Below are 25,694 nucleotides of genomic sequence, written 5' to 3' on the forward strand. Positions count from 1 at the left end.
ACTTTCCAAATCTATAGTTTGTTCACAAGAAATTTGTGGAGTGGTTAAAAATGGGTTTTAATGACACCCACCTAAGTATGTGTAAACTTCCGACTGCAACTGTATACAGATTTCTGGTGTGAATGTGGAGGTGCACAGAGGATCGAAGGAGACTAGACCAAAAATACAATATGAGAACAAGCAGACATAAACACTCATAAAAATGAAAAATAACAAAACCTAGATTCTTGCGATACAAGCAATTGGGAAAATCGTGCAAATAAATTCAACATATCACCCAGCCCTAGGTCAAACTCCTACTCAACAAGAGGGTGATTTTGAAAGGACCTTTTCAGGTCAATGTTTTTGTGTAAAGCTATGCAACAATAAACCTCACAGAATTCCCCCTTGCCCCCAACTCCCACCACACACATGCATGCACATACTGGTACGCACACTGGATGTGTTGAAACATAAAGAGTAGTTAACTAAAGGACACTTGTTTGACTCTTTACCACAGCTCTTAGATATGTCAGCCCACTTCTTTCTCACACTTCATCAAGGCACTAAGTCAGATGTATTGTGGTCACTCAGGGCCTCATTGTCAGTTGTGTTAGCAACCACAACTGTTTGACTTTGAGCAGGAAATTCACAAAGGTTGTTGTCTACCCCTTGTACGAAGGTGAAAGTCAACTAACCTAACCTGTCACACACTGTAACCCAGTGTCTCACACACACACACACACGTACAGTACACACGCTGTGCTATGGCACAGTAATCAGTGAACCCTACTCCGATGAGGAAACTGAGTGTGTGTGTCTTGGAGCTGTGGCTTCATTGAGTTAAAAATAACTGCCAGAGCGGATACGACCTAGAGGCTCTCGGCCCGGGCCAGGCTTGGACTAGGAGGACTAGGACTAGCCATTGAGAGAGAGAGAGAGTGCAGTGTGGAGCTGAACACGGCATGAAGCCTCGGCATTGTCTGGGCCTTCCTGTACACCCTGGGAGGAGGGGGACACACCGTTTCACATGCTCCCTACTGATACGCTGTGTCCGTGTGTCTGCATGCGCGTCTGATGGTGGATACTGAATGTGTGGCATTGAATTTTGGTGGTGTCGTGTATGTGTTTACATAATGTGTGTGTTTGTGCGACTGTGCATGCTTATGTGTTGTGTGGGTATTGGTGTTTTTGAGGGGCTTTATGTACTGCACTGTATTTGTCTGTGCAGTATATAACATAAAGCCACACACTCTCACCCCCAACATATATCTTAATGTTATGCGTTAGTGTCTGATAAAGAATGCAGTTGTGGTGGGTGAGTGACTTGTTGGTAATGGTACAAGCTGTGATGTACCAGACCCCTACCACAGAAGAGGTACGCATTCTGTATACAGTATGTCACTCTGGTTTATAACTGAAAGACATATAGCTAGAGCATATCTTCTCTTCCCAGCTTCAAAAGATACGCTGGATTTATCTCTCAAGTAGAAGAAGAGTTTACTTTCAGCATCTTGTCAGGGTTATCTATGTGGGTTTGAATGGTCAAGTATCTAATTTGGGTTTACTCAAGAGTAATGTGAGTCAATTTAACACACTTTCATTTCGGAATTTCCAGATGTAAAGAGGGAGAGAAAGTAAACTAAGAGAGTGGTGTGTCATCAAAACATTAAAGGATGCATTTCAAAATGATACACTGCCATGAGGAATGTTGCTAGTATATGGGTGCACACAATCAGTTAGACATGTAATGATATACAGTATTGTACATTTGGCTACAGGGCAGTGCTTTTACTAATGGTATTGAAGGTTACCTATTATTTACATGGTTATACCGGTAGGAAAGAAAAGAGGGCAAGAGTCTGAACAGACTAAGAACTAGATAAGTTGTGGTTTGTACCTTGAATAACAGTCAAACTGAAAACCTAGTACCTTGTTTTTGTTGTTGCCTTTCAGTTTTAAGTTTTCAGTAAATCAAGATGCAAACCACAATGTGTCTTGTTCTGAGTCAGGTACTTTGGAATCTCTTAGTGGTGAGTGAGATGAGTAATACTTGAATGTTGCCTCGAGTGAAGACTTCGACCTGTAATATACAGTGCCTTCAGAATGTATTCACATCCCGTGACTTAATCTGCATTTTGTTGTGTTACAGCCTGAATTTAAAATGGATTAAATTGAGATTTTGTGTCACTGATCTACACACAGCAATACCCCATTATGTCAAAGTGGAATTATGTTTTTTTTAAATGTGTACAAATTCATTAAAAATGAAGAGCTGAAATGTCTTGAGTCAATAAGTATTCAACCCCTTTGTTATGGCAAGCCTAAATACCCAGAACAAAAATATAAACGCAGCATGCAACAATTTTAAATATTTTACTGAGTTAGAGTTCATATAAGGAAATCAGTCAATTGAAATAAATTAATTAAGCCCTAATCTGTGGATTTCACCTGACTGGGAATAAAGATATGAATCTGTTGGTCACAGATACATAAAAAAAGAAGTAGGGGCGTGGATCAAAAAACCAGTGAGTATCTGGTGTGACCACCATTTTCCTCATGCAGCGCAACTCCTTTACATAGAGTTGATCAGGCTGTTGATTGTGGCCTTTGTAATGTCCCACTCCTCTTCAATGGCTGTGTGAAGTTGCTGGATAGTGGCGGGAACTGGAACACGTCAATGCAGAGCATCCCAAACATGCTCAATGGGTGACATGTCTGGTGAGTATGCAGGCCATTGAAGAACTGGGACATTTTCACCTCCCAGAATTTTCTAAACAAATCTAATTTTATTGGTCGCATATATACATATTTAGCTGATGTTGTTGCTGATGTAGCGAAATGCTTGTGTTCCTGTGCTGGTATGATTACACATGGTCTGCAGTTGTAAGGCCGATTGGACATACTGCCAAATTCTCTAAAACAACGTTGGAGGCGCCCTATAATAGAGAAATTAACATAAAATTCTCTGGTAACCGCTCTGGTGGACATTCATGCTGTCAGCATGCCAATTGCATTTTCACTCAACTTGAGACATCTGTGGCATTGTGTTGTGTGACAAAACTGCACATTTTATAGTGGCCTTTTTATTGCCCCCAGCACAAGGTGCACTTGTGTAATGATCATGTTGTTCAGTCAGCTTCTTGATATGCCACACCTGTCAGGTGGATGGATTATCTCAGGAAAGTATAAATGCTCACTAACAGGGATGTAAACAAATTTGTTCAACAACATTTGAGAGAAATAAGCTTTTTGTGCATATGGACAATTTCTGGGATCTTTTATTTCAGCTCATGAAACATGGGACTAACACTTTACAGGTGTAAGTTCAGGAGTAAAGATTTGCTTAATAAGTCACATAATAAGTTGAATGGACTCACTGTGTGCAATAATAGTGTTTAACATGGTTTTTGAATGACTGCCTCACACATACAATTATCTGTAAGGTCCCTCAGTCGAGCAGTGAATTTCAGACACAAATTCAACCACAAAGACCAAGGAGATTTTCCAATGCCTCGCAAAGAAGGGCACCTATTGGTAGATGGGTAAAAATAAATAATAAAGCAGAGCATGGTGAAGTTATTAATTACACTTTGGACGGTGTGTCCACCCAGTCGCTACAAAGAAACAGGCGTTGTTCCTAACTCAGTTGCCGGAGAGGAAGGAAACTGCTCAGGGATTTCACCATGAGGCCAGTGGTGACATTAAAACAGTTACAGAGTTTAATGGCTGTGATAGGAGAAAACTGAGGATGGATCAACAACATTATAGTTACTCCACAATACTAACCTAAATGACAGAGTGAAAAGAAGGAAGCCTGTACAGAATAAAGATATTCCACAACATGGATCCTGTTTGCAATAATGCACAAAAGTAAAAGTGCTAAATATGTGGCAAAGAAACTAACTTTATGTCCTGAATACAAATTGTTATGTTTGTGGCAAATCCAACACAACAAATCGCTGAGTACCACTCTTCATATTTTCAAGCATGGTGGTGGCTGCATCATGTTATGGGTATGCTTGTCATCAGCAAGGACTAGGGAGTTTTTCAGGATAAAAATAAATGGAATAGGACTAACACAGGCAAAATCCTAGAGGAAAACACACGGCCAAATATACACTGGATTTGCTTACCAAGACAACATTGAATGTTCTTGAGTGGCCTACTTACAGTCTTGACTTAAGTCAGCTTGAAAATCTATGGCAAGACTTGAAAATAGCTGTGTCTCATTGATCAACAACCAACTTGACAGAGTTTGAAGAATTTTCAAAAGAATAATGTGCAAATATTTTACAATTCAGGTATGCAAAGCTCTTAGAGACTTACCCAGAAAGACTCACGGCTGTAATTGCTGCCAAACGGTGATTCTAACATGTATTGACTCAGAGGGTTGAATACTATGTAATCAATATATATTAGTGTTTTATTTTATATATATATTTTCTTTTTACAAATGTTAGAATTCTTCTTCAACTTTGACATTACAGAGTATTTTGTGCAGATCGCTGACAAAAATTAGAATTAAATCCATTTTATTCCCATCTTGTAACACAACAAAATGTGGAAGAAGTCAAGGGGTGTGAATACTTTCTAAAGGCACTGTAGGTCCTCAGGAAGTTGTAAAACGGACCTAATATAGTTAGTATAAGCAATTGACCCACAATAAACTACTTAACATCAACTTTTTCAATTTCAAAACATCTGTCAAACTATGATTTTGGCGTGAACTAACCCCTTAAGCGTCTCTGCACTCACTGTGTTTCTATCTCAGCCTACCTTCTTCTTAGCAGTACTTTCCTTCACTAATCTGAACCTCCATATCAGGGCCTGTTTCCTTCATCCGCCTTCCAGTTAATCTGAACGGATGGGTGTATAGTATCCCCACTAACACGTATTTCCCTCCCAGATAATGGATGAGTGGCTAATGGGAAAGGCATGATCGGGATACAGGCGAGGGTCAGGGTCCCACTCCCCAGGGGTGTAATGAGGTACAGCCTGCTGCTCCTTATCAGATATGGCTCTGATTGAAATCATCTGTTTTATATCAAATAAAGTACATTCTGACTTGACCCTTCTGCTGTGTGTGTGTGTGTGTGTGTGTGTGTGTGTGTGTGTGTGTGTGTGTGTGTGTGTGTGTGTGTGTGTGTGTGTGTGTGTGTGTGTGTGTGTGTGTGTGTGTGTGTGTGTGTGTCCCTCCTGAGAAAATGAGGCTCACTGTACGACCCACAGGAGGGGAATAAAACCCTCTAAATGCCACATTGATAACCTGCTCGGCTGAAAGGGGGTCCTGTCATTCAGCAATAAATACAACTTCAGTGTACACAGTGGCATATGTCGAGTGTTCCAGGGCAATTTGGAAGTACCCCTGGCAATGACAGGAACTGGATGAGAGTAACTGCTGCCGGACTGGGGGACAGTGAGGCTCACAAAGGCTGCAGTCCATTCATTCTCTCTCTCTCGCTCTCTCTTTCTTTCGCTCTCTCTGTCTCTCTTTTTCTCTGTCTCTCTTTCTTTCTCTCTCTATATTTCTCTGTTTCTCTCTTTGCCTCTCTCTCTCTCTGCCATGTGCCAGGATGTCTGCTGTACTGTACTACACTTGAGTATTTAGTATTGGTGGGCTGCCAGAGACCAGGGATTGTGGCTTTAGGACTTGGAGGGCTCTTTTTCAGCACTGAGGTTAAGGTGGCCACTCCGGTCCTCTTCCTTATGAAACTCTACCACATTGTGGCTGGTCTAAGAGTGTGTGTGTGTCTCAGTGTGTGTGTGTGTGTGTGTGCACACGACAGCGTGTGTTTGGTTTTACTATCCTTGTGGGGACCAGAATTGCTCTCAAGGATAGTAAAACAAGGAAAATTCGGTCCCCACAAAGAAAAAGGCTATTTTAGGCTTAGGGTATAGCGTTAGAGTTAGGGATTTGGGGTTAGGGGTTAGGGAAAATCGAATTTTGAATGGGAATTAATTGTTAGGTCCCCACAACAATAGTTAACCAAATGTGTGTGTGTGTGTGTGTGTGTGTGTGTGTGTGTGTGTGTGTGTGTGTGTGTGTGTGTGTGTGTGTGTGTGTGTGTGTGTGTGTGTGTGTGTGTGTGTGTGTGTGTGTGTGTGCGTTGCATGCATGTACTGCCCAGTGTTTACATAATCAGATCAATACCATTTAAAATGATTTCTTTTAAGTTTTTCAATACATTTTCATATTTGTAGCTACTTTTTAAGTAAATACCTGCAGTCAACTTGTGCAATACGTTAGGAGATAAAGCTGATTGCGTTCTTCAATTTACCTGTCACATTATTGTACATTATGAAGCTTACCATCATTCCCCAGAACAGTTGAGCCAGTCACGTGTTTGTTTGTAAATAGCGGAACGGAGAAAGCAGGAGCAGTGGAGTCCAGCTGTGTATTGACAGGGGTCGTGTTTTATATTGAAAGTCAACAGTGTTCTTTGCTTCAATAGAGTGATCAGGGGCGTGCAACTATAGTTTTCCTTCACAGAAAATACATTAGTGCAACACATTTGGTAGAAAATAGCTTCATTTTCATCAGATGACAACAGAAGTGCAATGCTATTTTTTGTAAAAAAACGATGCATGGCCATTATATGTCTAATATTCATCATAGAAAGCCAGCTACATTTCCTAATGTTTTGCTTAAAGTTAATCTTGCATTTTACCTGAGAAACGTAGGCTACACCGAAAGGTACTGGAGAAAAGTAGCGCTGTCTGCTGATCGAATGCCCCGTTTGTTAATTCTCCTCCGAGTGGAAAAGTGCAACTGAAGCATAGAATTAGCATTTTGGTAATATTTATTTGACCTTTATTTAATAGATGCCCAATGGTTTTTTTTGTGGGATTTTTTGGGCACCCCTTGTGTACTAAGCCGGTAATACCGTAAATCCCGGAATGAGAGAAGGGCGGTATGATGATATGAAAATCTGGTTAACGCCCAACCCTAGTAACTACAAGGAAATAACCAGTGTGACATGAAAGTGCAGGCAGTTACACAAAAGGTGTGTGAAAAGTGGTAAGGCCTGTAGTCAAGTGTACAGGTAGCTGTAATGTTGGTCGATCAGGTTTTGAGGCATAATGTAAATTGTCTGCATTCAGAACTCAATACAAACAATATGTATGTCTACTACTCCGTTTCATACCAAGAGCTTACTGTACAATATGGAAGTAATTTAGCAGAATAGACAGAGTTTTTTTCCCCAATTCAACACTTGAGCAGCAAACCTCAGTCACACAAGAAACTCTCTCTTTCTAATGGCCATGGCTCAATGGGATATTCCATTGTTAAATATTCCTCCTCGCCATAAAGTGACCTTTTTCCTCTTTGGGGCGCCTGTAAACTGCTGAGACAAGAACAGGTTTGTCTGTGAGGTTGGGATGGCTGCTGCATGGAGGAATCTAGTGATCCACAGGCCCAGGAATGCACTCAGACAGGATGTTATGTCACTGCTCAGCAGCCCTTCGTGGTTGTGTGTGTGCGTGGTTGTGTGTGTGTGTGTGTGTGTGTGTGTGTGTGTGTGTGTGTGTGTGTGTGTGTGTGTGTGTGTGTGTGTGTGCGTGCGTGCGTGCGTGCGTGCGCGCGTGTATTTTCCAGTAGCCACCTGAGGGGTATACTACTAAAGTAGGATCAAGGAGTAGCTATCTAACTTGCATAAAAATTCTGAAATAACATTTATGGGAGGGATAAGCTTGAAATGGGCGTGGTCTAAATGACTCGACAACAAAAAAGTTTAGCTTTCTTAATTAACAAAAGAATCAAGTTATTTCTGCTTGTTTATCAAAGTTAGAGGGATAACTCATTGATCCGGCTTTGTAGTATACCCTTCAGGCTTTTGATTGGGCACATAACCATGGTTACGCTTCTAAGCAAGCCTGATTACTGTTTGTGGGATTCGTCATGGTTTCACTACTTCTCTTGTCTATAGTGTGCTTCCAATGCACGGCTCAATCTCTCCTCACTCTTCCCTGGTTGTGCTTTTCTCCTTTTTCTATCTTTCCCGCTTTCACAAATGCAAAATGCACACCTGCATGCTGTCGTTTTCCCCTTCTCCTTCTTTTTCACACAGCCTCAGTCCTTTGCTTTCCCCCGTCTCCCCTCCCTCACATTCACACATTCAACTCTTTAACTCCCTCTGTACAATCTCACAAGCTGTTAACCCCTCTATCTTTTCCTCTCTCCCCCTTTTCTGTCATTCACTCTTTCTGCCCTCTCTTTCTCTCACTCCCCCCTCTCTTTGCCTCTTCTCTCTCACTATGTTTGGATAAAGCTAAATGGTGTGATTGTGAGTGCTCTGCTGGTCGTCGGCCCCTCCACTCTGCCTCCCCGTGTCTGTGGAAAGTCTGACGTGAGCGGGGAGAGGGGGTGGGAGGGGGGAGAAGGAGAGAGCCAGCAAAAGGCTCGGCGGGTGCACAGCAGCGCTGCACCGGCCAGGAAACTCCCTGTGAACAACAAGGCATGGCCACCTTCCACAGATCCAAGTGAGGAACGACAGGAGCTTAGACTCAGGAGTCAAGTCTGTTTGTCAGGAGTCAACTTCAGTCTGTAAGGAGTCAACTCTACTGTAGTCTTACACAAGTCAACTCCAGTCTGTCAGGAGTCAACTCCAATAGTTTCCCAGGAATTCCATGTAAACCAACATTTGAGTAGTCGCTATGTTCATCCATTGTCTTTGTTTACAAATGACTCCCCATGCACACAAAGACTTATTCTGAAAACTGGAACTCTACCTTTGACTGGATTACTATAAAAAATATTATAGTACCAGAAATCTGTGATTTCAATACGTTATGTTATTTGACCATGGGAAAAATAAAAGGGCTATTGTGTAAATATTGTGGGTTAGATTGAACTGAGCGCTGTGTGCCAGTTATGGGGGTGGTGGGGTCTACGAGAGAGAGACAAAACCTACCAAAACTAGGCCACTCATTTACACGAGGAGGTGTCGCATTGCTTCCAAGGGGCTTCGTGGTGGTGTCGCATGTCGGCCCAGTCAAAGCGCTGGGGTTTTAAGAATGTGGGTCACTTGATGTAGAGGTACTAAAGTGTGTTGTTTGCCGGTGAATAGGACCTTCTCACAGTGACAAGGTGAAAAGGCATGTGAACAAACACCGGTGCCTTTGGGCCACACTAAAGTGCTCCGCTGTATTCTACTCTGTCCCCCCCATCCATACAAGCCCTGTTATTACCCAGCACATGAATGGATTACTGGGATCACATCTGATATGGGCAGCAACATGCTAGCTTTAGCTATATGATACCCTATCAATCCCCATTGTCTCCTCACTAGAGAATGTTATGGTTGTCCAAGACAATGGATTTAACCAAAATGACATTTTGAATAGATTGAAATTGTTTGGATACGCTTTGAACTATCTGTTTGAAGTGTCTGTCTGTGTAGGTGTCATTTAAAAAAAAATCTATGCACAGTATACATATTTATATTTTTGCTGGTTTAGAATCAGATATTATTCAATAGAATGGTATTGCACTCCACCACATTTAAAAAAAAATCTGTTTTGAACTTTTATGTTTTTTTTCCCTGGGATCTTCTCTGAAGCCCAGAACTGTGATGCCACGTGACCTGGCCATTCAACATGCCTAGAATCCTACTTTAACAACTGTATTTAATGGCCTTAATTCAACATTTAACATCAGTATATGGTGTAAACTTTGCATACACATGTTAGGTTGTTTTCTAACTCCAGCCTGCTCTCCTAATTGGCTTTCCTCTGCAGATGTTCAGATCAGGTGGTTCAAATTAGGACCCAGATTGCTCACACACAGTTTCTTATGAGAATATAAACTCTCTTCTCTCCCTGCTCCCATGCGGGTGGGCGAGTGAGTGTTTATATAGACTGGTAATGTGAACCTCTCCCTCCTGTATGATATGAATGGGAGCAATCTCTCTCTCTTTCCCACTCTTTCTCTCACTCTCTCTCTTGCTGCACTGCCCTTTCCAGGTCGTCATTGTAAATAAGAATGTGTTCTTAATTGACTTGCCTGGTTAAGTAAAGGTTAAATAAGTAAATGAAACGTTCTCCATCCCTGCCTCCTCTAGGTGGTGGTGTTCCTGCTGTGCTCAGGGCTGGCGTGCTGTGGGGCGGAGCTCAGTGGCGTGTTGGCGGCCCAGTGGTCCGGCGATGACAGGAACCGAACGCAGCGACACAAAACCTGTCTGGAGAACCAGCAGTACCTCCATCAGGACCTCTGCTGCCTCAACTGCCAGGCCGGTAAGGAGAACCCAGGCCCAAAACCTGATCTAGAACCCAAGCGAGAACTTTGGTTATATACAGTGCCAGGCTATCAGTACAGTCCAGCAGAATCAGAGCTACTAGAACCTGAGCGCGGAACCAGAACTAGAATCACACTTTATAAACAAAACATAGAACCCAAGCTAGAACCAGTCCTTATGATACATTATCAACAGGCCTTCCATAGAGGAGGGAACTCATTACTCTGACTCTAACATTATTAGAGTCAGAGTAATGCAAACTATGTAAGGATACAGAGGAGAGCGGAACCATCACCTAGCTAGCGGCAGGGAACCCAACCCAGGCTCTGTAACAACACCCGGTAGTAAACATTAAGGGAGGGAGTAGGGTTTCTTTTAAAAGTTGTGTTACTAGCTGAAATAGTCCCATTAAAACCTAACCACTGTGTTACTGATGCCAGCGCTGTGGAATGAGCCAAGGATATTATAGCAACACTAGCACCATTGCTAGCAGGCTACTGCTAACAAGCTATTGCTATTTCCAATTAGATGACCCGTTTGGACCTTTTTAGGTCAGTCAGATAGGAAAAGGCGTTCCTGACTATCTCTAGCTAGTTAGTCAGGAATGCCAATGAACTTTTCAAGCTTTTCCTCTGTACATTTCTCACGTTCTCTCCTTCCCTCTATCGCTCTCTCTCTTTTGGGTGTGATAGTATCGGTCTTTTCTCTAAACACATGATAATCAGGTGCCCAAAGTATGTCATGCGTGAACGGGGCGGGAAAAATGCTAATGTTACATCACAACCAAGAAAGTAGGCGCAAAACCACTGCAGTAGTATATAGTTTGCATATGCCATGGCTACGAGTCTCTGTTCCACTATTAGACATAGGAAAAGCACACACACATGCATACACACTACCACCATCACAACACACACAAGCACACCACCCCTTTGTCTTACTCAAAGAAATGTTTCAGGCTAAATATGTATTTTGACGTCAATAAGGTTATTGTTAAGTATTAATCAAACAAATAAACAGGCTATAACAGACTTTCTGTTTTGTAAAAATTGTATTGATTGATGGGTTTATTGATGGACAGGTACGTTCGTGGGCAGGGCGTGCGACCGGGACATGGAGCAGGGGAGATGCTTGCCCTGTGATCACGGCCACACCTACACAGAACACTCCAACGGGATGAACCACTGCCTGCCCTGCACGCACTGCCGCAAAGGTAATGAAGTCCTCTGCTGTTTATTTATAGTCCTGTAAAAGGACAAACAGTTACCTGTTACCTGGCCTCTTTTAGCTGTCCTTAAAGAACTGTCTTGCAACAAGTTTGTGTCGTTAGAAGAAGAGACTCTCCATTTCACATGAAGTTAGCTATTAGCTAACCACAATGTCTCTCTCTTGTATCTGTTGCCAATTCATAAACTATTAACCAAGGTAGACACTCATTCCGGGAGTCTACTCATGGAGCATTGGGCATTCACAGTTTAGCTTGATAGACTTTTGTTCCAGAGAGTGCAGAAGAATACATGGTCGCTTTCTCCCTGTCCTCAAAGCTCCATGATAATTTGATACAGTGGTATTACATGGCGTACGAGGGTGTGCCTGTCTTTGGGTTTTTTTCACACAAACTGAATGCAGAGCGTGTATTACCTGTCTCAGGAGAGTCATGTGTGTGTGTGCGTACGTTACCTTGCAAAGCAGTTCGGTGTGTCTTTGTGCCATGTGAAAGGACTGACGCACTGAAAGTTGGTAACTGTTACAGGGGAGGGACATGTTTTGTGCTGTGAAAGAGTTTTATTATGTGAGTGCTTCAGTGCATACATATCTCACAGTAAGCATTAGAAAGATTAGTATTAATAACTTAGTAATATATACCATCTGAAACAGAACTGAAAATAAACTGTTACCTAAATTATTGAATGTATGATACAATATATATTATATAGTTTTATTTATATATATATATATATATATATATATATATATATATATATATATATATACACACACACTGAGTGCACAATTATTAGGCAAATTGTGTTCCTCGGGATTAATTTTATTGTTGAACAAATACAATGCTCTCAGTCAATCCAAAATGTTATTGAACCTCAAACCTGAATGTTTAACAAAGGAAAAGTGAGTTTTGTCTTTCTCAGGGAAATGTATAAGTGTGCACAATTATTAGGCAACTATTAGTGTGCCGAATTATTAGGCAACTAAATTACAAAAATAATTTCTCTCAACTCACTTGTTTATTCTCCATTTTTAGAGTAAGTGTAACAGATAAGTAACACAAAACGACAATTATATAACATTTTTGGCCTTTCAAAAATATTCAGTGACCAATATAGCCACCCTTATTTTCAATAACTGCCATGAGCCTTCCATCCATGGAGTCTGTCAGTTTCTTGATCTGTTCACGATCAATTTTCGCTGAAGCAGCAACCACAGCCTCCCAAATGCTGTTTAAAAAGGTGTATTGTCTTCCATCACTGTAAATCTCACGTTTGAGAAGGGCCCACAAGTTCTCAATAGGATTTAAGTCATGTGAGGAAGGGGGCCAGGTCATTATTCAGGCATCTTTGAGGCCCTTGCTGGCTAGCCAAGCAGTGGAGTACTTGGATGCATGTGATGGAGCATTGTCCTGCATAAAGATCATGTCCTTCTAGAATACTGAGGACTTCTTCCTGTACCATTGTTTGACGAAAGAATCTTCCAGAAACTGGCAGTAGGTTTGGGAGTTGAGTTTCAGTCCATCCTCAACCCGAAAAGGTCCAACTACCTCATCCTCAATGATAGCAGCCCATACCAGTACCCCTCCTTCACCTTGCTGGCACCTGACTCAAAGTGGTGCCCTGTGTCCATTACTGATCCAGCTACGGGCCCATCCATTTGGTCCATCAAGAGTCACTTTCATTTCATCTGTCCATAAAACCTTTGAAAAATCTGTCTTCAGGTATTTCTTTGCCCAATCTTGATGCTTCAACTTGTGAATCTTATTCAGTGGTGGTCTTGTTTCAGTCTTCTTGACCTTGGCCATGTCTCTGAGCACTTGACACCTTGTACTTCTGAACACTCCAGGTAGGTTGCAGTTCTGGAATACGGTGGCACTGGAGGATAATGGGTTCCTGTTAGTTTGACGTTTAATTCTTCGCATGTCTTTTGCAGTTAATTTGCGCCTTTTCTTCCCCATGTGGTTTTTGCACCCCAGTTGACTATTCGCAACAAAACGTTTGAATGTCCGGTGGTCACACTTCAATAGTTTAGCTATTTAAAGAGTGTCGCATCCGTCTGAAAGGCATTTTACATTTTTGGCTTTTCAATGTCAGTTAAATTAGTTTTTTGGCCCATTTTACCTGAGGTAAAATGCACACCTTGATATAAGCACACCTTGATATTATGCACACCTTGATATAAGGTGTTATTCACTTTCGCCACACCCTCCCTCATTACACAAATACATATCACCTGAAAATGATTAAATTCAATAAACATTTGAGTTTATATGGTTTGGAGTTTGAAAATGTGAATAGAAACAATGATAAGATCAGAATTCTCACTTGCCTAATAATTGTGCACGCAGTGTATATACAAATATATGTGGACACCCCTTCAACATTTTTGAAAAAAAAATATATATATATGTGGACACCCCTTCAAATTAGTGGATTCGGCTATTTCAGCCACACCCGTTGCTAACAGGTGTATAAAATCAAGCACACAGCCATGCAATCTCCATAGACAAATACTGGCAGTAGAATGGCCTTACCGAAGAGCTCAGTGACTTTCAACGTGGCACCGTCATAGGATGCCACCTTTCCAACAAGTCAGTTTGTCAAATTTCTGCCCTGCTAGAGCTCCCCCGGTCAACTGTAAGAGCTGTTATTGTGAAGTGGAAACGTCTAGGAGCAACAACAGCTCAGCCGCAAAGTGGTAGGCCCCACAAGCTCACAGAACAGGAACACAGAGTGCTGAAGCGCGTAGCGCGTAAAAATCATCTGTCCTCGGTTGCAACACTCACTACCGAGTTCCAAACTGCCTCTGGAAGCAACGTGATCACAATAACTGTTTGTCGGGAGCTTCATGAAATGGGTTTCCATTGCCGAGCAGCCGCCCACAAGCCTAAGATCAACATGCGCAATGCCAATTGTCGGTTGGAGTGGTGTTAAAGCTCGCCGCCATTGGACTCTGAAGCAGTGGAAACACGTTCTCTGGAGTGATGAATCACACTTCACCATCTGGCAGTCCGACGGACAAATCTGGGTTTGGCGATTGCCAGGAGAATGCTCCCTGCCCCAATTCATAGTGCCAACTGTAAAGTTTGGTGGAAGAGGAATAATGGTTTGGGGCTGTTTTTCGTGGTTCGTGCTAGTTCCAGCAAAGGGAAATCTTAACACTACAGCATACAGTGACATTCTAGACAATTCTGTGCTTCCAACTTTGTGGAAACAGTTTGGGGAAGGCCCTTTCCTATTTCAGCATGACAATGCCCCTGTGCACAAAGCGAGGTCCATACAGAAATGGTATTACGAGATCAGTGTAGAAGAACCTGACTGGCCTGCACAGAGCCCTGACAGCAACCCCATTGAACACCTTAGGGATGATTTGGAACTTGGACTGTGAGCAATGTTACAACATCTAGTGGAAAGCCTTCCCAGAAGAGTGGAGGCTATTATAGCAGCAAAGGGGGGACCAACTCCATATTAATACCCATGATTTTGGAATGAGATGTTTGACGACCAAGTGTCCACATACTTTTGGTCATGTAGTGTATATTTAATCAATAAGGCCCATGGGGGTGGGCTGTTCTTATGCCCGACGCAACGCGGAGTGTCTGGATACAGCACTTAGCCATGGTATATTGGCCATATACCACAAACTCCTGAGGTGCCTTATTGCTATTATAAACTGGTTACCAATGTAATTAGAGCAGTAAAAATAATGTTTTGTCATACTCGTGGTATACGGTTTGATATACCACAGCTGTCAGCCAATCAGCATTCAGGGCTTGAAACCACACAGTTTATAATAGTACTTGTGGGTGGGTCTAATCGGCTGGGTCTAATCCTGAATGCTGATTGGTTAAAACCACATTCCAGCCGGTGTCTATTCCACAAATTGCCAATGGCTAAATCTATGACGTTAAAATGATTATTTACTCTGTTCCATCTGGCTGCGCAATCCATTGTCTCATCAGCCCAGCCAAGCAATTTATAATCTTGATCTCCACTATATAAAGCATCTAGACATTATCTCACATTTCTTTTAGACTAACATTTAGTTTTTATCAGTAGACATTTGCTAAATGTTTTTAATATTCAAATTCAATCTCCTGCTGTTCCATAGAAATGAACGTGTCGGGACGAGACAGACAGGCAGGCAGCGTTTTTATGGCTATATACAAAATGTAATTTTTTTTTTTTAAGTTACAACACAACACAGCTAATTTGCAGTCTTTCCAGCTTCAGTTTGAAGTGATTGTTACTGTAGCTGTGTTGTTGGCTAGCACCTCTGAACGACAGTGTTCTGACGAGTGAGTACATTTTCTATGCCAGGCAAAATCGCGCCTCATCAGCTTATTGTTATGGATGTATCCAAATAAATGTCACTTAAACAAATGCAAATACAGCTGCTTTGCTGTTATTCTGGCTGCACTTTTTCACATGACTGTAAGTTAGCCGGCAAGGGATAAGAACGTTGCCAGCCTGTATGGCAATGGAACATTTAGAACGAACGACTGGGTCACGTCCAAAGATAGAGAACAAAAAGACTGAACGACTGGGTCGCGTCTCCAGCAACCCTAGATTTGTGTAGGGACTATATCTTGTGGAATTATGAAATAGTATGAATAAATTCATCAAAATAATGTTAATGAAAATATGTCAATCATTATTTGAATATGTTGTATTAACCTGTTGTATAAAAGTGATAATGCCCTCGAAGCCGGTGTTTCCTCTAAACACCAGCTTCTCGGGCATTATCACTTAGGGTTTGTAAATTCACTTTGGAGTACCAGAGAGTGTAAATTTAGAGATCTGTCAGTTCGTAAATTCAGAGCGCTTCGCTCTTGGAGCGTTTAGAGCACACACTGGACACTCTGGTCGAGGAGTAGGGTTGATCCGAGCGTTCAGGTTAGGCTGTTTTCATGTTATCCAGAGCGTTGGTGACTGTAACTGTGCTGCTGGCAACAATTTAATTAAGCTGTTTTGCTGATGTTTACTGACACTGGCCATATTCAGCAGGTGTTGAGCGTTCGTAAATTCATCAATTATTCTGCGCTCTGGCACTCAGACGAGTGCTCTGAAATCGGAGTAGATAGCCAGAGTGAATGTACAAATGTGCCCTTAATTACGCTCGCTCTCTCTCTCTCTTTTTTTCCTCCCTCTTCAGATCAGAGTAAGACGGTACCCTGTACCAGTACCACAGACACCCAGTGCCAGTGTCGAGCGGGCACCTTCTGTGTGCCAGAGCAGGCCTGTGAGGTCTGCAAGAGATGTGTCAAGTGAGTGCCACCCTAAACATTTAGAACACTAAAACCACCACAATTTAGTCAAGAAATCACCCCTGTAGGCCTACTAAACAGCAGCCTGGTCTCAGATCAGTTTTTACTCTATAGCCAACTTCTATTGTCGTTGCCATGAGTTGTCAAGGAGTTGGCAAGACCGCACAAATTGATCTGAGTTTAGCATTGTGTCATTTTTAACCAAGTGTCTACTGCACTAGCCCCTTTAAAAATAAAATACTAATTCCTTTTTCTTGTCTTCCTAGGTGTAAAGTGGGGGAGGAGGAGGTGAAGAAATGCACCCCCATTTCCAACACTTTGTGTAGGAAACTGGACGTCTCTCCTACCCTCCACCTTCCTACCCTCCCCACTCCTGCCCCCAGCTCACCAAAGACCATAGGTAGTCCTACATATGTCTTTACCTATCTGTTTTATAGGCTCTGAATCTTTTTTTATTGAGGACAGATTAAATAAACAGAATGAACTGTATATAGTTAATACACTGATATTTTTTCAGCGTGAATAACATGATACTTGCTTGTTAGTGGAGCGCAAATTCCTACTTTAGTGAATTCATAGGTTATGGGGTGTTTTATTGTGAAAATAATAAAATAAGCATAGTTTCTATCAAGTCTGAGATGTGATTCTGATTGGTTCTGTTTCCTCATTTCTCCTCCCCAAAAGCTACGCCATTGGTCATTCTGCTCCTGCTCTTCCTCCTCTTCATTGGGATTGGTGTGTGGCTTTGTATCAAGAAGCCATGTACATTTCAGCCAGGTGAGTAACAAAAACAAATGTCCCTTGCCACTCGCTGTGTATTGAAATACATATTGACACAACACTGCAGATTGGTTGTCTGATATGGTTGTTGTCTATTTCTAATTCTCCATGTGTTTTAGTTTGTCTCTCAGGTTCAGACAGTCGCTGTGACTCCAATGAGATCGTGAAGATTCCCATCGTAAGTTTTCCCCTCTCTATTCCTTTAGTTACAGTATGTCATTGGGGTTATGTTATCTATCAGTGTAGATAAAAAAATCTGAATTCATCATGAGGGGGCAGTGGCTTGTGGGTCTGCGTACCCACATACATGTAGTCAGATCAGGCCCTATGTGACATTTTGTTGTGTGTCCCCCACCGCTACCTTGTGAGCACAACATTTTAGTGGCCCCGCTCTTGACAGCAGAGAGTAAATATCATGCGTTGAGAAAATGTTGCAGTTTTAAAGCAAGTTTGCTGCAATTCTACACATTTTGCCATGGGGCGTAGAGAAGATTTTGCAACTCATTTCATACAATTCTGCTCATTTTTCCATGGGGCGGAGAGAAATGTTTGCATATCTAAGTGACTAACAAAATCATTAATTCGACCAGGATTACTACAAGTTTAGATAACTAGCTAGACTTAACTTTTTAGGTGACATGGGCTGATTGAGTGACTGCCAATTACTGACATAACAAGAGAAAAACTGCTGATGCGCAACCAAATTTTGAAATTGCACCTGGTGTATTCTACTATTCTAACTCTCAACAGTAAGTTGAGATCCTGACTGAGTTCCTAAAAATGTATCCGCGGGCCTATAAAAGGGGGGCTGGGCCGCCAGTTGACCATCCCTGGTGTATATCAGTATATGTCTGTTGGCTGTATATGAATCTTCGGTGGGGAATTGTTTTCATGCATCTTCTCAGAATGTCTCAGTGTACTTTGATCTGCTAAGTGACACAGTCAAAGGTCATAGTGATGCGTCACTCACTATTTCTGGTCTTGGCAGAAGATTAGTCACACCGGCCTGAACCATATCAACTAATTATGATTACATGTATGATATGAATGTGATCTCTCTCTCTCTCTCTCTCTCTCTCTCTCTCTCTCTCTCTCTCTCTCTCTCCATATGTAAATCATACTCTCTTTTAGGATGAAAGTGGACTCACAGCAGAGGAGAGACAAAACAGCCAGAACGCCGGCCTGGAGGAGGAAGAAGCAGAGGAGGTCCGTCCTGAGTCACGCCCCTTGCTGCAGGAGACCCAGGGTAGGCTGATCAAGGCCTCCCCTCCCCTGAGCCTGGGGGAGGACGAGGACCGTGGCCTAGGTGACAGCCTGCCCAACACCACCAGCTCCTCCCAGACAAGTCTGTCAGCCTTGCCCACCGCCGGGGCAGCCTCGTCGAGCAGCTCTCCCCGACACAGCCCCTCCACCCAGAGACTGCAGCCCACAGCCGGGGTAAGAGAAGGAGGGAGAGGTGGTTAGGGGGCGGTGGAGGGAGGGAGATGTTGAAGAATATTGGGGCAGAGAAGGTTAGAAGAGAACAGGTACCTTGCGAGACAGGGGAGCAGGGGGAGGGTGATATCAGGGGGGATTGGGGGACAGGAACCCTGGGGATAGGTTTGGCCTAGGACACAAAACCAAACATACCCTGCTAGCAGCAGATCATGTGAGCACGGAGACGAGTTGTGCATTCCTGCAGCAGACACATATCCTGAGAAGTGCAATAACAATAGCACGTTACAAGTTTGAGTATTTTCACCAAGGCAGACTTTCATAACACTAATAATATTTTACTTACAGTATTTCTGAACAGATAAGGGATTTTGTCCCCGGTAGTCTGTAGAAGGGCTGTGGTTAACTCTTGTTTTTTCTCCTGTCGTGTTTCAGGGTGATCCTCTACAGAAGAGATTGGTGTCCCTGCTAGGTAAGGGACCCCGCACAGAGCTGGAGTGTGGGCCGGGTTCTAGTAGGGAGGCAGTGGTGTAGTGGAGGGTATACGCAGGTATACGCCTTATACCCACTTATTTTTCAGTGGGCATTGCGTGTACTCTCTTCTTAATCCCAACTGATATGTATTTAAGTAGTGTGGTGGAAGTAGACGCTGTATCAACTAATAAGGCTGATGGAACAGATCAGAATGTTTAGCTTAAAATGTTGATAAACTATTATTTATTTGTTCCAAATTGCAATTACTGGAAAACACCATTCTAAAATGCGCACTGCACATGCAAGCAGTTTCATAGAAATAGATGGAAATATCCGTTAGAAATGTATCATGTGTTGCTAATATGACTAGCATAATGCCTTTGGCTGCTAGACAATGAAAGAAAGTTAAAAAAACAATAGAACAGGAGAACGCATGAGTAAGTCTTTATACAAATAATTGCCTCTATGTTTCTATGGTGGCATTTTTGCAATACGCTACTTTAAGCAAGGTAAGACATGCCTCATAATATGAAGTAAAACTTCCAGGTGTCAAACAATTAAGGAACAGGAAACATATATAGCAGTGCTAATGATAGGCCTAACCGTCTTCTGATAGATGGAAAGGCATTCCCAGAAACCTTCGCTATTAAATGTTAATCAGCTAGAAAGTAGCGTATGCCTACCTATCAGAATGATATCATGATTATTTGCATCAATACAGTGGACATTTATTTTGCCTACTCCATCTTATGTGCAACAGAAACACAGCTAACCAAACAACAGTGCTAGGTGCCTGCACACTTGAATTAAAGGGTAACTACACTCAAAACTCAACATTTCTTCGATTTTTTTCCAGACCTCAAAAGTGGTCTCCTGACGTGGTTCAATCATTGTTATGGACTTAAAACATACAATTTTGTGTTTTTTCTGTTGAAGAAGTGTGACCTTGAGAGTGAAAACCTGATATAATAGGGAAAGATCTGAAAATTATGCATTTCTGACTCATTTATCTGTTTCAATAGTAGGCCTAATCTAAGCCTACTTGCACAGTACAGCTTGGGTTGGCCTGACTGTGAAAGACCAATATGGGATTTATCATTTTAGGTCATTCAGAGTGTATGTGACTGTTTCTCATAGATTTTTTCACACAGGACACCTTGGCAAAATTAGAGTATACCCACTTCTCCAGGCACCACTACACCACTGTAGGAAGGGGTTCCACAAACACCATAAACAACACATTCATCATATCCTGACTGCGGTCTGTTCAGAAGAGTGAATTGTTACAGAACAGTCTGATAGAAATGTATTGTCTATAAGTTACATTTTGATATGCAAGGTTTGAGCATTTCGATTTATTAAATCCACTCCATAGAGATGGAATAACGTTGAGTTCATGTCAGCCCTCAGCAAGTCAAAACAATCATGAATTTGATGGATTTTATATATGAATTTTATGTCCTTTGTCACTCATTCATCGTATGATGAATAGGGATTTGAATTTAATGAATAGGGACTACAGGAAAACGGGATTTACCTAAAGCATAGTTTTTGCTACTGAACTATAGTCAGTATAGCTTGGCTTTGTTTTTATCTCTGCCTGAAGTAAATTGCGTGTGTGTAGCACTTATTTACTATTGGCTCCACGGTTTAACCTTGTTAGCTCTGTATTCAGTGGTTAATTGCTTTACGAGTTAATTCCCCTCATTAAGAGGTTAGAAACAATTTACAATTCGGATGCTAAAAAGGAGCTCTATTGTAAGGCCGAGAAAATGAACAAAATGTGACGGGGAAAGCACACCGCCACAGATTCAGGAACAGATCATAGTTGATGCAGAGCTACTTTAGTTCAGTGCATGACTGTACATGTTTTTCTATTGTTTAAGAAAAGCTATATTATTGTTTTCAGCTTAAGAATTGTAATTCATTTAAGTGAAATCATCAGGAAAAGGAAAAATTACGATAAAGAGTTATGCTTTCTAAAATAAAGGGCAGTTTTTTTCCTGAACATATGACAGGTTCAGGAAAAAAGTCTGGACCTAACTTATTGTCTATAACTAAAGCACATTTTCTTGGTGGTCAGGAAAACAGGAAAACTCCCCTATTTTTGATATCAGCAACAATGAATTAGCAGAGATGTAACCAAGGTAACACTTCTTCTCCTTTCTCTCCCCAGGAGAGGAGACATCCCTGAAGAAGAGCTTCGACCTCTTCGACGAGTGCCTGGATGTGCGGATCCACAACAAGTTCTTCCGCTACATCGGTGTCAATGACAACCACATCAAGATGGCAGAGAGAGCCCCTCCTGGCGACAAGGTATACGACCTGTTGAAGAACTGGATGCAGAAGGAGGGTCTGAAGGCAGACATCAACGCCCTGCTCCAGGCCCTTCTCAGCCTGGACCAGAGGCGCTCCGCTGAGAGCATCGCCTTAGCTGCCATCAAGAGGGGCTACTACAAACACGCAGACACGCCCTGACACCCCCAGCCCACTGCGGCGCTGCCTTGGAGACGTGTGTGGATTGCAATTAAATTAAAAACATTGTTGAAAGACAACGTCAACTCTTATTGGCCTAAATGGTCTGATGTATTCGGCTTTCAGGCCAGTGCTTTCTTATAAAATGGAGGAGTTTGAGATGGACATTGTTGTCTTTCGAAGATCGGACAAAATGGTTTGGTGTATTTGGCCTATAGACCAGTACTCTCTAATGCAGGGTTTAGAGATGGACGTTGTTGTCTTGCAAAAAGACATCAACTGTAATCTGCCTATATGGCCTGGTGTATTCGGTCTTGATAGGCCAACACTTTCTAAATCTAAATGGAGGAGTTGGAGTTGGATGTTGAGGTTATTTTAAGAGATGGCCTCCACACAAGTTATCGGCCGTTGTGGTCAGATGTAAGCTGAAGTGATTGGGTGGGTCTGAAGCTCACCTTTGATTTCAATGATTTTACACCCTGCCCCTTTTCTCTAAGACTGACATGGCTTATAGGCCAATACTGACCCCTGAGACAGGGACATACACTGGTTTGTAGGAGTGGCATTAGCTAGCTTTTTGTCACTGATACTGCGTCTTCTTGATGCACTGGCCTCTGGCACATGTAGGGTTTAGAGCAACAGGTAACAAATGCCCATATTAGGAGGACGTTTACATGGTTAAACTACAGGTAAAGATAGACCATTTAAGCGCAACGCCGTAAAACAATTACAGTAAAATATGGAACATACTGTATATCATGGTTGACAATGCAGATTGATATGAGTCATAACCGTATTAGAAGTTTTAACGACAGTTAGAAATGGTCCATTTGAATATTTACATGTGTGTGTAAATATGTCTCATACGGTGGCTTGTTACTGTTTACAAATTCCAGAATTTGTTTATGAATTTAAATGTGCCATAGGCTCATTTAAAGTGTATAAGTGCAGGTAATGGCAAGGAAGCTGTTTTTTATAAATGCAGAAGTGACTAAACTGAATGTTTTAGAGACTGCATTGTTAGTTATTTTGTTTTTCAGTGTTAATGCATTCTCACCCCACTAGGCACAGACGTCAATTCAACGTCTATTCCACTTTGGTTCCAAGTGATTTCATTGAAATGACGTGGAAACAATGCTGATTCAACCAGTGTGTCCAGTGGGACACTTGTTGGAAGTTATTTCCATAGCTATTTCTTTTGTTCGTCAAATGTTTCTAAACAGTTCCTACAAACACTCAGAGCCCTCAAGGTTCCATCATTTTTTATTTATTGATATTCATTGACATATTTATTTTAAACGGATGATGATTATGTGTCATTATTTATGCCATTCCGAACAAAGCAGCCCTGGAAAACTAAAGAGCACAGTAATGTGTTACTACATTATCAAGACTACATTTAGCTACAGGGCATCATGACTGAGATGAAATTGACAGGAGTGGCTGAACTGCATTTGGGGTTAACCCTTTCCTGCTTGATGCCGGAGCACCGATCAAAGACTGTTCAGTGCACATACGGTCAAAGAAGTTCATAGTTACATATGCCATTTCTGCACATAGAGTTTCTTATTCAACCAAGGTGGTCATGATAATGTCCGTTTTGTGTTAGGGCTTTTGTAGTGATTGTTAACACAATGTTTTTAATCTATTTGTGGGCTATTGTGAGCCTTTCTATCTGTGGTAGAGGGCAGATTTGTCAAGCCTGAACTAATATGCCTGATTCACACTATAGGGGCGACCCAAACCGTACTTTTCACATTGTCCAGTACAAGGCTACTAATGGCTACTAATGTATTGATACAATGTTGGACTCCTTGATACATGTCAACAAACATGTATTTACAGGTACGCAAATCACATTGCTTCTCATTGTTTGGCTCTGACAAGAAGATGAATGAATGCTTTTCTGGATAGTTAATCCACGTTTATTTCCTGTAGTGTTTTTTGTACAAACATTTGTAAGAGTGTATTTATGTGCTTCACAAAATATATATGTACATATATACAGTTATTAACAAAAAATAAAAACCTAAAAGCAGAAGGCACTGAATGAAGTGTGAAGTAAATTGTGTAGAATAGACTTAGTGAGGCCATAAGTGGTGAATCGGCCTAAGTACTAGCATATGATGTTAGACACATTAAACTTGGTTTAGCCCCTTTTTCCCTGTAGTCTAGTGGTTACACTTATGTAAAGAGGAAATCATTATATTTTATAGCTGAGATATGAAGCTACAGTGCTGGCACTGCCATCTATTGACAGACAATGAAAAACCAGCCTGCATCAATTTCTAGGGACCTTATTTTTTCTTCATAATGCTTTTCTACAACCTTTTTTAACACATCCCTTCTGTTACAATATTACCTTTGAGACTGCTTTTGGCTTTTTTTATGAAGTCTTAGGAGTTAGGGTTATGAATTGGTGTTCATATCATGTTTGCGCTCTGGCAATTGATTTGAGAATAGTTGCTTTTTTCTCTTTGTACTTTTTCATATTTTACTACAAGCCTCGCACTTCTGTTTATTCGTTGCATAGCTTAAAAACTTGTTTATACTGCCTATGAAAATGTTTTATGAACAAAAATGTTTTCTTGAAGTAATTTTCTCCCTTAGACAATTGTTTGCTTGTGTCTGGATTTCAGATACGAATGTAGCAAAGCTGTTGTATTTGTTTAATGTCAATTTTAAATAAATGGTTTGTACAAATATCCTGTATTTGTATTTTTAAAATATTTTTTAAATGTTTTATTTATTTAACCTTTTATTTAACTAGGCAAGTCAGTTAAGTAAAAAACGACGCTGGGCCAATCACGGCCAGATGTGATACAGCCTGGATTAAGTCTTGTATTAAATACATATTTTTTTATTCCAAAACTGAATAACTAGAATAATTAATTAACCACTGAATGCATGCAGTATTAATGTATATTATACAACAATGTGTGAAACAATTGCATATTATTAAAGTAACTGTCCATGGAAAATCGTACTTATAAAAATCCAAAGTGCACAGTTCCTATGCAATTTTAATGCACTTTTATGACTCAAAGAAAAGGCTTAAACTATAAGGTACTTGTTTAGCTCTGCTAGCTGTGGCGTCGAGGAACTAGAGCAAGCACGCTTGTAGTCGTTTCGTTTGGAACACTGCCCTGCATCCCCGCCACACACAATTACTATTGTTGTTTATGCAATCCAAAAACGGTCTATTATAAATCGCAATCTGGGTCAGATGGGCGTCAGTGCTTAATTTGAGCCGGATCCCGAAACCTCTCCGTTTATTTTTTTTTTTTTCGGAACCAATTCCGGTACCTCTCCTATTGCATTTCAAATTATTTTCACTGGTAGTTATGTAATAAGTGTAATAAAAGCAATCACTTAATTGATGTTGACTCCTCAATAATTCTACTGCTCCCTAAAAAACAATGTGAAAACGTGCTTGATATTCTAAGAATTGATTCATGTTGGAGCGGCCGGGTTTATGTTTTCCGCAACATTGTAGCCTATATAGCACAACACTGTGGTGAGAGAGAAGCGCGCCTGTATCTCGCACCGAACTGAAGAGATTAACTTTCTATTATGTCTTTCCCCCTCTCTGCTCTGATAGACATGAGCCTGCAACACTCATCTTTTCAGCGTTGCACTTCGTAATTTATTTCCTTATAGAATCATAGCCACAGGGGGTTCCACAGCACCCCTGATTGATTGAAATACATTTGCCGAAGTTTTGCTTCGTCGCCAAACCCACTGGCTCCAGGTTATCTATAAGTCTTTGCTAGGTAAAGCCCCGCCTTATCTCAGCTTACTGGTCACCATAGCAACACCCA

General features: G+C 41.5%; 1 protein-coding gene across 1 annotated transcript in view; it reads left to right on the top strand.

The window, feature by feature from the left end:
• The window catches only part of LOC106567553 (tumor necrosis factor receptor superfamily member 10A), a 39,255-nt gene extending 14,679 nt beyond the window's left edge, over positions 1 to 24,576 (top strand). The window contains exons 2-10 of the mRNA XM_014137011.2: positions 10,044 to 10,215; positions 11,299 to 11,430; positions 16,599 to 16,710; positions 16,977 to 17,110; positions 17,395 to 17,487; positions 17,610 to 17,668; positions 18,622 to 18,927; positions 19,360 to 19,396; positions 21,575 to 24,576. Coding sequence (XP_013992486.1) covers positions 10,044 to 10,215; positions 11,299 to 11,430; positions 16,599 to 16,710; positions 16,977 to 17,110; positions 17,395 to 17,487; positions 17,610 to 17,668; positions 18,622 to 18,927; positions 19,360 to 19,396; positions 21,575 to 21,876 — 1,347 coding nt within the window. The 3' untranslated portion in view covers positions 21,877 to 24,576. The remainder of the gene's footprint in view (positions 1 to 10,043; positions 10,216 to 11,298; positions 11,431 to 16,598; positions 16,711 to 16,976; positions 17,111 to 17,394; positions 17,488 to 17,609; positions 17,669 to 18,621; positions 18,928 to 19,359; positions 19,397 to 21,574) is intronic.
• The last annotated feature ends 1,118 nt before the right edge of the window (positions 24,577 to 25,694 follow it).

This window comes from Salmo salar, chromosome ssa01 (genome assembly GCF_905237065.1).
Source record: "Salmo salar chromosome ssa01, Ssal_v3.1, whole genome shotgun sequence".
NCBI lineage: Eukaryota > Metazoa > Chordata > Actinopteri > Salmoniformes > Salmonidae > Salmo > Salmo salar.